The 15,099-nt window shown below is 42.5% G+C and overlaps 1 protein-coding gene across 2 annotated transcripts; it reads left to right on the forward strand.

The window, feature by feature from the left end:
* Window positions 1-3,803: 3,803 nt before the first annotated feature.
* On the forward strand, window positions 3,804-12,176 carry mavs (mitochondrial antiviral signaling protein). 2 transcript variants are annotated; one of them, XM_060925734.1, is made up of 6 exons: window positions 3,804-3,888; window positions 6,271-6,359; window positions 6,444-6,573; window positions 6,710-6,890; window positions 7,111-8,081; window positions 9,208-12,176. In XM_060925734.1, the coding sequence occupies exons 3-6, from the start codon at window positions 6,451-6,453 to the stop codon at window positions 10,093-10,095; spliced, it is 2,163 nt and encodes a 720-aa protein (XP_060781717.1). In that variant the 5' UTR covers window positions 3,804-3,888; window positions 6,271-6,359; window positions 6,444-6,450; the 3' UTR covers window positions 10,096-12,176. The 2 variants fall into 2 exon arrangements, with proteins under 2 accessions (XP_060781717.1, XP_060781718.1); XM_060925735.1 differs by lacking the exon at window positions 6,271-6,359.
* The last annotated feature ends 2,923 nt before the right edge of the window (window positions 12,177-15,099 follow it).

Consider the following 15,099-nt stretch of genomic DNA (forward strand, 5'->3'; position numbering starts at 1 on the left):
ACACCATCAATGCTGAAAGGTATATCCAGGTTCTAGAGCAACATATGCTCCCATCCAGACGATGTCTCTTTCAGGGAAGACCTTGCATTTTCCAACATGACAATGCCAAACCACATACTGCATCAATTACAGCATCATGGCTGCGTAGAAGAAGGGTCCGGGTATTGAACTGGCCAGCCTGCAGTCCAGATCCTTCACCCATAGAAAACATTTGGCGCATCATAAAACGGAAGATACGACAAAAAAGACCTAAGACAGTTGAGCAACTAGAATCCTACATTAGACAAGAATGGGTTAACATTCCTATCCCTAAACTTGAGCAACTTGTCTCCTCAGTCCCCAGACGTTTACAGACTGTTGTAAAGAGAAAAGGGGATGTCTCACAGTGGTAAACATGGCCTCGTCCCAACTTTTTTGAGATGTGTTGTTGTCATGAAATTTAAAATCACCTAATTTTTCTCTTTAAATGATACATTTTCTCAGTTTAAACATTTGATATGTCATCTATGTTCTATTCTGAATAAAATATGGAATTTTGAAACTTCCACATCATTGCATTCCGTTTTTATTTACAATTTGTACTTTGTCCCAACTTTTTTGGAATCGGGGTTGTAAAACCTTAGTTAAAACTTTTTTTTTTCAAAGAGGCCAGAATAAACCTCATCAAAATACCTGCAGTCTAGTCATACATGTCTGTCATAGTACATTGGAGTTTAAATTAAATAATGAATATGGAAAGGGCGGGTCTTCAGCTTGAATTAGAGGGTATTTACATCCAGATCAGTGTAGGAATTACAGCACTTTTTATTTACATTTCAGGGACCAAAAGTAATTGGACAAAGTAACTTAATCATAAATTAAACTGTCATTGTTAATACTTGGTGGAAAACTCAGTTGAAATTGCCCCTTCTCACTGTTAACTTTACACTTTTTGTCTGTAGCTATGACTAAATACCATTCTGTAAATTTGGGATGGGAGGGTCACAATTTGGCACTAACAGCATGAATCCATGGACCCAACCTGCCTTCAAGGCTGGTGGAGGTGGTATAATGGTGTGGGGAATGTTTTCTTGCTCACATTTGGCCTCGGGGCGGCACGGTGGTGTAGTGGTTAGTGTTGTCGCCTCACAGCAAGAAGGTCCGGGTTCGAGCCCCGTGGTCGGCGAGGGCCTTTCTGTGCGGAGTTTGCATGTTCTCCCCGTGTCCACGTGGGTTTCCTCTGGGTGCTCCGGTTTCCCCCACAGTCCAAAGACATGCAGGTTAGGTTAACTGGTGACTCTAAATTGACCGTAGGTGTGAATGTGAGTGTGAATGGTTGTCTGTGTCTATGTGTCAGCCCTGTGATGACCTGGCGACTTGTCCAGGGTGTACCCCGCCTTTCGCCCGTAGTCAGCTGGGATAGGCTCCAGCTTGCCTGCGACCCTGTAGAAGGATAAAGCGGCTAGAGATAATGAGATGAGACATTTGGCCTCTTAATGTTCAGCCCTTCATGGCCACAATTTACCCATCTTCTCATGGCTACTTCCAGCATGATAATGCACCATGTCAGAAAGCAAATGTTGTCTGAAACTGGTTTCATGAAGATGACAATGAGTCTTCAGTGGCCTTCCCAGTCACTGGATCTGAATCTTTGGGATGTGGTAGAGAGGGAGGTTCATAGAATGAAAGTGAACCTGAAAATCTTCAGAAATTGTGTGATGTGAGCATGTCAACATGGACCAGAATGTCAAAGGAATGTTTCCAACATCTTGCTGAGAGCAAAGTTTCCATTCACTTTGAGAGCAAAATGTAGCCCTGCTCCAGTATTAGACTGGTCCCAAAATTCAAAAAAGTGCTTATTTAAAGAGTTAAAGGCATTTTTGAGACAAAGTCGGCAAATAGTCTTATTTTGTCAATTTGGGTGTGCCAAATTCAAATCTGCAATATGCCGAGCTCTATCTGACCTCTGTTGACCTCTAGAGGTCATTGAACTTTGGGCCTGTAAACGTCTCAGCTGATCCCAGTTTCTCAGCTTTCTAAGGAATGAAATGTACTAAAATGATTAATGAAGTTAGCAAATGGCCTTGTTTGTTAAATGTTTGGGTGCTGAATTCATTTTTCATTTGTAAAACGACATATGACCTCTGATAACCTCAAGGTCATTAAACTTGGCCTATAGGCCTATGCATTTAACCGCATTTTTAAACTGACTTTACTCCCCCAAAAAGAATATGAACAGACAAAAAACAAATAGAAAGGAACAAATACAACATTAAATGCCAGTCCATGTACATGTGACTTACTTTTCACAATGAGAATGCCTAGGCGATCACCTTACATAACACTGCATTACATTTAGCGGTTATTGTTTATACAAAGCTACTGAAAAAAGGACAGATTCAGCAGCATACAAAATGTGGGGGCATACAGGGTATACAGGTTAATCAGGGTTAGTATATATATGAGAATTTTTTTCTTTGTTGTTTGTTTTGTTTTAAACGGGGTAAAGCCTTTACAAAAAACAAACAACAAAGAAAAAAACTCTCATATATACTAACCCTGATTAAATTGACAAAATAAGACTGTTTGCCGACTTTGTCTCAAAAATGCCTTTGGGTGTCACAATTCTGGATTTTGGTACCAGTCTATGCCCATGTTTACATTAGACCGTATCAGCGGATCATCAGATTAACGTTTTTAAAACGATTAGTGTGCACACAGCAACACCAATACACGATTCACGTGCACACAGCAACGCCAATACACGGATACGCTCGGCTCCGCAGGCATCCTGCGCTCCAAATCACTCCGCCCTGAACAGCGAGTGCCCTCTGGAGGGTGCGCACTCCGGCCCTGCGCAGCTCACAGAGCGCGCGAGTGAAGCGCACTAGCAATGTTTTTGGGACTGAGCCGCTGTGTGTGTGATCTCAGTGCATATCACTTAACACTTGCAAGTGGAAGGATGGCAAGCCTAAAGACAATCATAACTACACAATGGGCAGTATTTGCATCAGTATTTGCAGTATTTTCGTACTTTTATACTCTTTAATGAAAGATGATACAAGGCGGAAGTCCGCGCCGTTTTTCAGCAGTCGCGTCACATGACCAACGCCAGCGAATCAGGAAGGTGGATGTCACAGTGACGTTGTCCAATGAGGATGCCAGCTAGAGCTCAGCACAGCGTATTCGCGTATTCTCAATGTTTACACAGCACCGGAGCTGACACGATCTGGATTGAATACGTGGACGCTGGCGGATTCCCGTTTCCCGGCGTTTCCAGGTGGTTTAATGTAAACGGACAGTGCATCCGCGAAGAAAACGAGACAGATACGGTCTAATGTAAACGTAGCCTATATGAGTATCCATCCATTATCTGTAGCCGCTTATCCTGTTCTACAGGGTCACAGGCAAGCTGGAGCCTATCCCAGCTGACTACGGGCGAAAGGCGGGGTACACCCTGGACAAGTCGCCAGGTCATCACAGGGCTGACACATAGACACAGACAACCATTCACACTCACATTCCCACCTACGGTCAATTTAGAGTCACCAGTTAACCTAACCTGCATGTCTTTGGACTGTGGAGGAAACCGGAACACCCGGAGGAAACCCACACGGACACGGGGAGAACATGCAAACTCCGCACAGAAAGGCCCTCAAAGCTCGAATCCAGAACCTTCTTGCTGTGAGCCGACAGTGCTAACCCCTACACCACCGTGCCGCCCCAGGATGAGTATAGTGTTCCTAATAAAGTGCTCCGTAACTGTGTATCAGTTCAAGACCCATTTGAGCTCCATGTGAAAGAGGCAGCGCTGTGGGCGGAGCTTTAACTTGTAGATGCGGAAGTCAAACCACGGATTGAAATTCAAGTCCGACTGGAACACAAGTTCGTGGACGTCTCGATCTAAAGGTATGTTAAAGCTTATCTTCTTTCACAAGAGCGACAAACCTTCTGTGCTTCCTGTTAATAGTGCTATAGGGCTTCGGTATCTATCGTCGACGTCTCAGGTCCGAAGCCACTGCCTCGAATGAAAACATTTAGGTTACAGCAGTATTTATTTACAGCAAGACAAACACACTCTGGTGGAGAAGACCGAAACACTTGCAGATAAACGTGGCCAAAAATAAACTGAAGTGTAGCTCGTGTGTGTGTGTGTTGCGATCGATGCCCTCCATGTTCTTCCTGCTCTATGATCTGCGACATGCTGTGGTTTTGGTAACAGTCCTGCAGCTGGGCTCCACTCTGCACAGAGAGTGAATAAAAGTCCTGTTACTGACCACGACAGACTGTTTCTTTTGCCCTTTTGACTTCTCTTGGATTTTAAATTACACTCTAAATAAGTTAAGTGGTGACCTAGGTGTTTAGAGGTCATGTCTCACAGGTAGTTGGCCATATTTGCCCTTGACGTTTCTTCTAAGTCCTTATAACATGCCCCTCTGTCATCGTTCTCCATAACACACTAATTAATTAATGGGGGGGAATAACTTTGAAGCCAACTAATAAGAGACCAGGCCTGCTGTATATCCCAAACCAGTTACACTCATAGTAAACAGAATCTCAGAATAAAATGTCACTTCCTGTCAGTACAGTACATGTTTATGGGTTGAACCTCAAATGACACTCTACAGGAAATAAAGTGCGTTAGATTTGATAAGGAATTCATTATGTAATATTCAGTGTACTGGACTTGTCAGGACAGCCATGGCCTAAAGGTTCGAGAAGCAGCCTTGGGCCCAAAAGGTCACTGGTTTGATTCCCTAAATATGTGCACTTGTTGTAAAGCATCTGCTAAAGACCTATAATAATCGAGGGAGGCGTGAATCTTACGGGATTTAATCAGCGATATTCTAGAGACTTTGCTTTTTGGTGTCTAACCTCAGGCTAACTGTAATACACAAGATATTTGTGAGAGAATCTGTCAATGAGAGTCGGAAGATAATATAACTATATGAAGTGTAAAGGGGCAGGCGGCACGGTGGTGTAGTGGTTAGCACTGTCGCCTCACAGCAAGAAGGTCCTGGGTTCAAGCCCAGCGGCCGACGAGGGCCTTTCTGCGTGGAGTTTGCATGTTCTCCCCGTGTCTGCGTGGGTTTCCTCGGGGTGCTCCAGTTTCCTCCACAGTCCAAAAACATGCAGGTTAGGCTAATTGGTGACTCTAAATTGACCGTAGGTGTGAATGTGAGTGTGAATGGTTCTTTGTCTCTACGTGTCAACCCTGCGATGACCTGGTGACTTGTCCAGGGTGTACCCCGCCTCTCGCCCATAGTCAGCTGGAATAGGCTCCAGCTTACCTGCGACCCTGTAGGACAGGATAAGCAGCTACAGATAATGGTTGGATGGATGGAAGCGTAAAGGGCAACGCGGTCACATTCATCAAGCAGTCCTGAACTATCAGATGGTGGAAGTTGTGCCGTCTGACAGACTGTCACAACAGATTGTAATAGCTGAACTGTGTAAATATATGTCCATACAAATAGCTGAGAAACTCTTGAACAAAACATGCATGTGTAGTTGTGTTTGAAAAAGTTGATGGTGATTTTATAATAGCGTATAATAATCCACTATTAATCCCATTAATTACAATCTAATTAACAGGTGCTTTTGTATACTGATTTAATTACTGAAAGGTTAAAAACTCGTCAGTGTTTACAGTATGTCTTTGTTGGAGTCTGGAGATCATTAATTGGTCAGCTTGATCATGTGTGGAAAAACTGAGGCATGTCTGCATGCGAAAGATCTTTGCTCCCTTTCAAGGTCATTATATTTCACTGCTTTGCATTGTTTGTATGGGTTAATGAAATATAGTATAACTATCAAAAGAAGGACAACTAATCAGAGAGCGTGAGATCTATGGATGGTAATATATAACTATGTTATGTGCTAGGTTGAGTGTCGTGAGTTACTTATTTACTGTTCCTCTCAAGTAGTTTATACTTCTTTTAAAGACACCTTGAAGCATGGGGATTTTTCAGGGGATTCTGGGTGACATTTATGTCAAAACTTTCATCCACTGAAAGAATTGCCTTTTTTTTTTATTTACTTGCACATTAATCGGTTTTTATTGCCTAATACTGCTTAGCTGTTACATTTAATGTTCCTTTCAAGGGAAATTTGACCAAAGAATTTTATGTGTAGCATCCATTTTCACTTTCACTTTGTAGTAGACTTCCCCACCAGTGTATATTACCTTACATCACCAACAAAGCAGTTTTATTTGATTATAGCATTGTTGCAGACCAAGAGCTGTAGATTTATGGAAAGGTTCTCACAGCATTCTGCTCTTCTTTCCAGTGCTGGTTTTGATTTTTGGATCTAGGTTTGAGGAGAGTAAAGTAGAAAGCTTCTGCTGTCACCTTACAAAATCTTACAAACTGAAGCAGGTACTACATTTACTGGAAATGGGTAAACTTTAATGTTTCTATCCGCATCAGCTCGCCAGCAACCTCCTTCTCTTTTTCTGACAGTGTGAAGATGGCGTATGCAGGTGACCGGCTGTATAATGAGGTTATCAGGAAAATGATGGGTGATTTGGCCACAAAAGTTAGAGTGAGAGAAATCATAGCTCACTTACCCTGCCTCACACTTTCTGATCGGGTAATATATGCAACACGTTGAGCAAAACACACTTTCAAACTTTGTGTTCTAAATTGTTGTTTATTTGTTAAAAGTCTTTTATAATATAATAAAATAATTTGAAATGGTTTTTCAATTATCCTGATTGGTTTTGCAGGAGGAGATAGAGGCTAAAAGAGATACCTGTGGAAACTTCAATGCTATAATGTTGCTGCTTGAGAACCTACAGAGACGAGAGAACTGGCCTGATCAGTTTATCTCAGCACTGCGGACATGTGAGCAGCGGGCTCTGGCCAATGAGATCCATGAAGCTTATGACCGAATCAGGGGAATCCGCAGTAAGTTAATTAATTAATTAATTAATTAATTAATTCACAACAAAGGGCATTCACCCCTCTTCTAACCAACAAAATTGTCTTTTAAGTAATACACAATAAAGATTTATTACATTTTTATTTGTTACAACTGTGTTTATTGGGTTTTATGTAGCTGTGTTCCATCTTTACAAGTTTCTTCTTTAAACTCATTGTAAATAATTTCTCTGTTTTCTGTCTTCAGCCCAGAGGACTTCTGCTGCTTCAGCCCCTGTCCCTCCTGATGCTGCCACATCTGTCAGTCCTGCAGCACCTCCTGCTCCTGCTCCTGCCCCCGCTGCTACTGTAGCACCCAGTCCAGCCCCATATCCAGCAGAGGCTTCAGCAAAAGTTACCACGGCATCAATCCACAGTGTCCCGCACTCCATCCCACCCTTGCTGACTCCTTCAGTGGAAAACTTGGCTCAATCAGCTACTCCTCCTATAAATTCTCCCCCAGGGCCCAATTCTAACATAGCTGCTCCAGCCTCGACTGAAGGCCCTGCTTCAGTTTCAGCTTCAGGTGCTCCAGTACACCCTCCTCCTGAATCAGCCCACCCTGCTGAACCTCCACTGTTAGTCTTATCTCCAGACGCAAGGCCCCCTTCTCCAGTCTCTGCTCCTACATTGACCCCCACTATTGGGCAAAGTGAAATCCCAGTCAGCTCGAGAGAAACATCCACACTGGGTATCTCGGATGCTTCTGCTCCTGTAAATTCTTCCCCAGAGTCCTGTTCTAAAATTGCTCCTCCAGCCTTGACTAAAGCCCCTGCTTCAGTACAGCCTCCTCGTGAACCAACCCACCCCATTGAACCCCCATTGTTGGGGTTAGCACCAAATGCAATGCCCCCTTCTCCCGTCTCTGCTCCTAAGGTGACCCCCTCTGTTGGGCAAAGTGAAATCCCAGTCAGCTCTAGAGAACCATCAACACTGGGTATCTCAGGTGGCCTAACTAATACTGCCCTTTCTGGACCATCCTCAGTTGCTGCACCTACCCTTCCAACTAACTCAGTATCCACATCCTCCCAGGTTAACAAACCTACCACCACTTCCCAGTCTTCTGATTCACCTGAGAAGAGCGAAGTTCCAATTTGCACCAGTTCTGTGAAACACCCCATCCAAGACACAAACCCTCCTGGGTTAGCCCAGGACTCAGACAACCCAGTAATCAATCAGGTAATATTGGAAGTTGGAAGAGGGCTTTAAGTATTGTTAGGGGTGTAACAATACATTATGATCTGGTCCATCAGATACAAAAATGTGACAATATGCATCATGGGAATATGTGATTCATATTGTGGAAATCAGAATTCTATTCAGGGCGGCACGGTGGTGTAGTGGTTAGCGCTGTCGCCTCACAGCAAGAAGGTCCTGGGTTCGAGCCCCGTGGCCGGCGAGGGCCTTTCTGTGTGGAGTTTGCATGTTCTCCCCGTGTCCGCGTGGGTTTCCTCCGGGTGCTCCGGTTTCCCCCACAGTCCAAAGACATGCAGGTTAGGTTAACTGGTGACTCTAAATTGACCGTAGGTGTGAATGTGAATGGTTGTCTGTGTCTATGTGTCAGCCCTGTGATGACCTGGCGACTTGTCCAGGGTGTACCCCCCCTTTCGCCCGTAGTCAGCTGGGATAGGCTCCAGCTTCAATCAAAATATGTCTAGCAATTTTTTTTTTTTAAATGCACATTGTTTTGCATGGTTTATGTTTCAGAAATAACAAAGGAATCGTTTTCGGTGATAATTTTTCTTCATTGAAATTTGCTCAAAATATTGTGAGAATTTAATTGACTGGAATCATGAAGCCAGTATTGTGAATCAAATCATGACCAGAGTGTGTTGTTACATCCCTATGTATTATTGATTTATTATTATAGCATAGAGTGTAGTATATAGACTAATGCCAAGAAGAAAGGATTTCTTGTAGCCATGTTCTCCAGTTGGTCTATAGAAAATTTCTTTACATTAATCCAGTACAATGAATTTCTAGAAACTATTTACTATTGAGTAAAGTTCTTATTCAGTACAGCAGCAGGTATGTTTAAACAAAATATTTAGCATGTGCAGTGCATTATAGGCACATCAAACCCATAGTATAAATTATTCCACCCAACCGTCTTCCTGTCCTGTTTCCCTTGCCACTATGTCTGACCTGTTACTCCGTACAATTTACTCTCTGATGGCTTCAGGTGTGATGTATGATTTCTGAATACAGTACATACATGTAGAAACTTGTGGCTTGTATTTCAGGTGATTCTGTCCTACATTCTACAGTGTATTGCATATTAACAATTTTTTCATTTTCTCTGCAGGTTGTAGAGAAGGTAGACACTGCAGTGTTTCCAAACTGCCAGACTCAGGAAACAGCACATGCCTCAGCTTCAGCATCTACAGATGCTGTTGATGGCATCACAGCAGAAAATGAAGAGTATTTTAGCAAGCCTGGTGTTCTAAGAGAACCAGAACCCTTCTCAGTCAGTTCTGAGCCTCTACAGATCAGCCATATGTCCAGGGAACATTCACCAAACCATCCAGCCAACCCCCACAGGGCTGAAGAACCTGTTGCTGATTCTGTCTCATTCTCTACTGATGAGCTGATGATCAGCTCTTCCACCACAGCTGTTCAATCACCACATGTTTCTGACCTTATAGCCCCTGTTCAGAACTCTACTCCTAGGGCAATGGAAAACGGCTTGCCAGAAGGTGATAGTAATTCCTATCCCAATCAGCCAGTGGAGGACCACTATGAGTCTGTCCATCAACGTTTGCAGACAGAGCCAGAGACAAGAATGCACATTGTTGAGTATTCTGAAGGGAAATCGGTCCAAAATCTCAGTGGTCAGCCTCCAAGCATGGCTGGACCAACCACAATAGGCTTAAGCCACAATGATGAAACTGAGAGTCTTGTTCACTCTGTTTCTGAAGATCAGTGTAGCCAGGGCATCTTGCAGTACATGGAGGGAAATAATTCCAGTGAGCAGACGAATCTTGCTGCAGGTTTAACAACCTGTGTAGAGCCAGCCCCAAGTACTCATCAAGGGTCAGAACTAAATGCTTCAAGCCAGATTAATATCCCTCAATCAGGGCAGCAAGAAGAGTCCCAGGGAGTGCTGCACCAATTAAAGTCTAACTCGCGCCTTATTGCAGCTGCAGCTATTGGCATGACCGCTGCCTTTGTGGCTTTCAGGCTCAGGCCCTAATATCAGAGCAGCTACGCTCCACCACTGGTGCCTTGAGAAAAAAAAAAAGAGTGCATGTCTTACCATAAGACATGCACTCTAGGGTTGCTCTGACCATTCTGTTTTATTTATTACCTTTAAACTATATTGTGCCCAGTAACTGACCAAGTTTCATTTACCCAGTAACTAGCCAACTTTCTGCTTGTGATGATCATGTAGAAATTTAAATCATTGATTAAACCAGTAATCCTAATATTTACCACTTTGATTTCAGACTTACTGACAGTTAGTTAAGTCCGTTAGTTAGTTGCATGTGCATCATGTCATCAATTAAATGTAGGATTTGTGTGATCTGTCAAATTACACATTTTATTTGGGTAAAGGTAACCCAGCGCAAGTAAGCAGCCGTCTGCTCCTGCAACCATGAGGGCACTGGTCACGCACCCGCTTGTCACACTGGGGGTGAAAAACGGCGACCGCAGAAAATTGGGGAAGGAATGCGAAGAATAAAAAAAAAAGTATAGGCAGACGAGACGAAACAAAGAACACAAGCAGGAAAAAAGAGGAGAGGAGAGCAGAGAAATGCGACCACCTTCCGTGAGAGTACGGAGAGAAAAAAAATTTAGAATATGTGCATAGTAGAAATTATTGACTATTGTCATTGCATCTAGCAGTACAGCACTAACTCTACAAGCTCAATAAAGTCAACAAACATTCCAAGTGGAATCTAATGGTGTCCTTATAAAAAGACCAAGTGAAACCCTGTGAAGCTTATTTTGGGAAATAATCAGACTTTTATCACTACCAAACCAATCCTTATACCAAAAGAAGACACTGTCTTTTATTATAAATATATTTTAACATGGAGATTAGCTTTTTGCACTAAAGTTTGAAGACTGGGTACAGTCTCAACTGAATTTTAACTGTGAATGCAGGACTTTTTTCAAAGCCTTATGGTTATATAAGTGAATAATGAAATTATTCCACTACTGGTATATTAACCACCGCAACATCATAATGTATATGCAGTGCCCAAATTTGTATCAATATGTCAGCTATGGGGCGGCACGGTGGTGTAGTGGTTAGCACTGTCACCTCACAGCAAGAAGGTCCGGGTTCGAGCCCCGTGGCTGGCGAGGGCCTTTCTGTGTGGAGTTTGCATGTTCTCCCTGTGTCCGCGTGGGTTTCCTCCAGGTGCTCCGGTTTCCCCCACAGTCCAAAGACATGCAGGTTAGGTTAACTGGTGACTCTAAATTGACCGTAGGTGTGAATGTGAGTGTGAATGGTTGTCTGTGTCTATGTGTCAGCCCTGTGATGACCTGGCGACTTGTCCAGGGTGTACCCCACCTTTCGCCCGTAGTCAGCTGGGATAGGCTCCAGCTTGCCTGCGACCCTGTAGAACAGGATAAAGCGGCTAGAGATAATGAGATGAGATGAGATGAATGTTTTCACCAAAAAACATTGTGTAGAGGTAAATATTATATATTTATGGCATGTATTCCAGTGCACAAACATTTGCCAGCCATGTACAATTAGTACCTGTTTTTCTTTGCAATGTGATGCTGATAAATGCCACCTGAATTAGCTAAATCTCTAGGATTGTTTATAAGACTTTCCTAACTGTACTCTTTTAATGAAACTGAGATTACATCCGTATACACTGATTTGTCACTGTATATATGTGCACCTTGAATGTTGTGGCTATTTTTTAGGCCTAAAATTAGAGGCTTTAGTTCACTTGTTATTATGCACAATCTGTCAGCTGCCCTCTGACCTGTCGATGAATGGAAAGAGCACTCCATCCTAGGACCACCACTGACCAGACATTATTTGGCTAGCAACACATGGGCTGTAGTCAGTAATTGTATACCTGTAAACTGCACTTATATGCTGCCTGGGCAGGAATACACAGCCAATAATTGTACTTACAAATAGGCGTAGCTATAAAGTAGCCATTCGTTTTATGCTCTGTCTTGTCTTAATTATTTTCTCTATGTCTTATTTGCTCTAAAGTCAGATATAAATTATCATGTTCATGAAATAATTGTAAGCAAAATGAAAAAGTGGGAATTAAATAAACTTGTATCTGGGGAAAATATCAACTGTGACTGCTCAATCAACAAGAACACAATATAACAATGGATAACAGTGTTTTGTTAGGGTACATTAAATGGACCCTGTGGGACATTTCAATGTAGATCTAATGAGGAATGTCGGGACACAACAATGCACTAGTGGAAAGTATACTCAAATTCCACAAGATGCATGAAGTGTAGCCTCACACCAAACAACTGCATGTGTTGTTAGACTACATTTCATGCAGCCTGTGGGAATATAAGTATACTTTCCACAATGCATGGGAGGAAACTCTGTGCAAACTTGGTATTAAGCAAGCTCTTTATTTACCAGCTAGCATGGTGTAACAAGCACGGTGGTGCAGTGGCATTGACCGGCGAGTGACCTATGGTTAGTGTGTCCGCCTCTCGGTCGGGAGATTGTGAGTTCTACTCATGGTCGGGTCATACCAAAGACCATCATAAAAATGGTGCCAATCTGGCAAGGCATGCTGCAATACAGATGAGAGTGGGGAGTCAAACTCTTGTGGTTACCAGAGGACTAGCCCCCCACTGTAACCCTAGCTATGTAATATAGGCGAGTGGCCGAGGGCTACGAAACGGAGATCGGTGCCGCCAAATGCGCCATTGAATGGTGCAGGAAGGACTTTGACTTTTGGTGCAGTGGTACTGTTGCCTCACAGCAAGAAGGTTCTGGGTTCAAGCCCAATGGCCAATTGGGGCCTTTCTGTGTAGAGTTTGCACGTTTTCCTTGTGTTTGCATGGGTTTGGCACAGTCCAAAGACATACAAATTAATTCAGTTGGTTATTCTAAATTGCCCATAGGTGTGTATGTGTACCCACCACCAAATGAGGGGTTGGGTCCCTCTGGTGTGCTATAATCACCCAAGAATTCATGGGAGCTAGTTGATGGCTTCCTGAATCACTGACCCTTGACTATAAGGATGGCAGCAGACAGACAGTGGAGCAGCTTTGAGAACAGAATCAATTTGCTGACTATTTCACTGACTCCAGACTGTGGAGAATGACTGAGAGGCCTCATAACCTATGCAGACGAGAACTGTGCTCTTGCCTGAAGTTACTTTCCACTAGGGCATTTAACTGTGAGCCCCCTTACTACTTCTTCTATCAAGGGGCCCCAGAGTAATCACTTCCACCATTCCCCCCATGTGACAGTCCTGCTTTTTATTTATTATTGAGGTAGATGTGACAGTCTGGTGTGCTTAGACAGGTAAATTAACCAAGTTCCCCAAGCTTACCAACTTTTTTTTTTTTTAAGTATATGAATTGATTTCTGAGTGTAGTCTTCATGAGTATTCTTGGTCAATAGGTTATGACTCAAGAATAAAGCAGGGTTCCCGCTGGCGCTCGTCATTAACGAATATAATCCATCAGTGACGAAGAGAAAATTACTGGCAGCCGTCTCAGTGACGAAAGTATTTGTCATCTTTATCATTATCATAAGTCATCTTTTGTAGAAATCCCTCCGTTTGCTGAAATCCAACCGCAGTGACGAGACTTTGAGAAGCCAGAATGTAAACAATGAGCACGTGCTTGCGGCCAGTAAAAATCAACAACAGGGTTGTTTTACAATCAGCGTACGCAAGCTAAAAATCACATTTAACACTTATTATCTTCAATATCAAAAGGCTTGACTAAATAAACTTGGTTGTTTATTGTAGCCCTGTGATAGCTCTATTTACATTGCAAAAAAAAAAAAAAAATTGGTGATAACGTTATTTTTGGTGAATGTATGGCAATATATGTCATATTTAGCAAAATTACTCGTGTCATTTAGAAAAAGTGCTTTTTTTGACCACAGGTAGCTCCAAAAGGGATGCACTTAAATCATTCTTTATACCATAAAACAAATTTGGTTCCATATCACTGGAAACATAGTTAAGTTTTAATGTTGAATGCCAGAAAGTTTTCAGACTATTTTGATCAAATTAGTATGTAATTGTGTCAAAAAAAAGTCCTCTCCGAGACAGCTAATTTTTCAATATAAAATAACATATCTAAAATGATTATTTTCATCCTAAAATGTGGTCAAGATATCGGGACATAAATATTAGAGACAACTAACACAAAGCTTACAGCCTTATATTTAAAAGCACTATGGAAGTAGTGGATTCTGAATTGTCCAAAAAAAAAAAGTCCTCTCCGAGAATCACTTCATTTGTTTCTCCCAGCCCTGCTTAAAGCTACACTTAATCTTGTTATAATACAGACTATTACACATGCCTATGTTCATATGTGTATTAATTTCCAAAAGTGTAGATTTGATAGGTTTTTTTTTTTATTATTATTTGAATTTTGGACCCCTGTGACACAAACTTTGTACCCTGATTGTAAAACAACCCAATACATAATGACCAAATGGCTGCCAAACTTTTGACCAATCACAGTGCGGCGGTGTAATTATCTCTGCGTGAGCCAAACAATTCTTAGTGTGCGTGTGACGTCACGCTCATTTCCCAAACCGGAAGTCCGGCATATTGGATGATAACGGCAACTCGGGAAGCTGTGTGAGCTGCTGCAACGCTTCGTGGTTTTCTTTTGATTTCACTGCCGTTGAAGACAAACAATGCCCACTTGGTGTGCGGGATATAATTGTGATTATAGCGCTCCTCTTGACAATAAGAAACGATTTTTCGGAATTCCCGAAATAATTAAAAATGGCGATGAGTCAGATGAAAAACTGTTCAGAGAACGCTGTGCGATGCACAGCAGGATAAGAAATGAAAGATCTGCCAAGAGAGCCCGATTAGAAGCAGCGCAAACCTTACTGAGTTTAGCTACACAAGGAGAGCGCTGTGGGTCAACTGTCCCAGGTGAGATATTAGCAATGCCATCCCAGCAACTTGTTTATTTATGCTTTTTATTTATTTAAAGAACGAGATGGTTCACAATATCAGGGTATTCAATCGCTGGTAATGGGGCTAAATCC

The sequence above is a fragment of the Neoarius graeffei genome, chromosome 7 (assembly GCF_027579695.1).
Source record: "Neoarius graeffei isolate fNeoGra1 chromosome 7, fNeoGra1.pri, whole genome shotgun sequence".
Classification (NCBI taxonomy): Eukaryota; Metazoa; Chordata; class Actinopteri; order Siluriformes; family Ariidae; genus Neoarius; species Neoarius graeffei.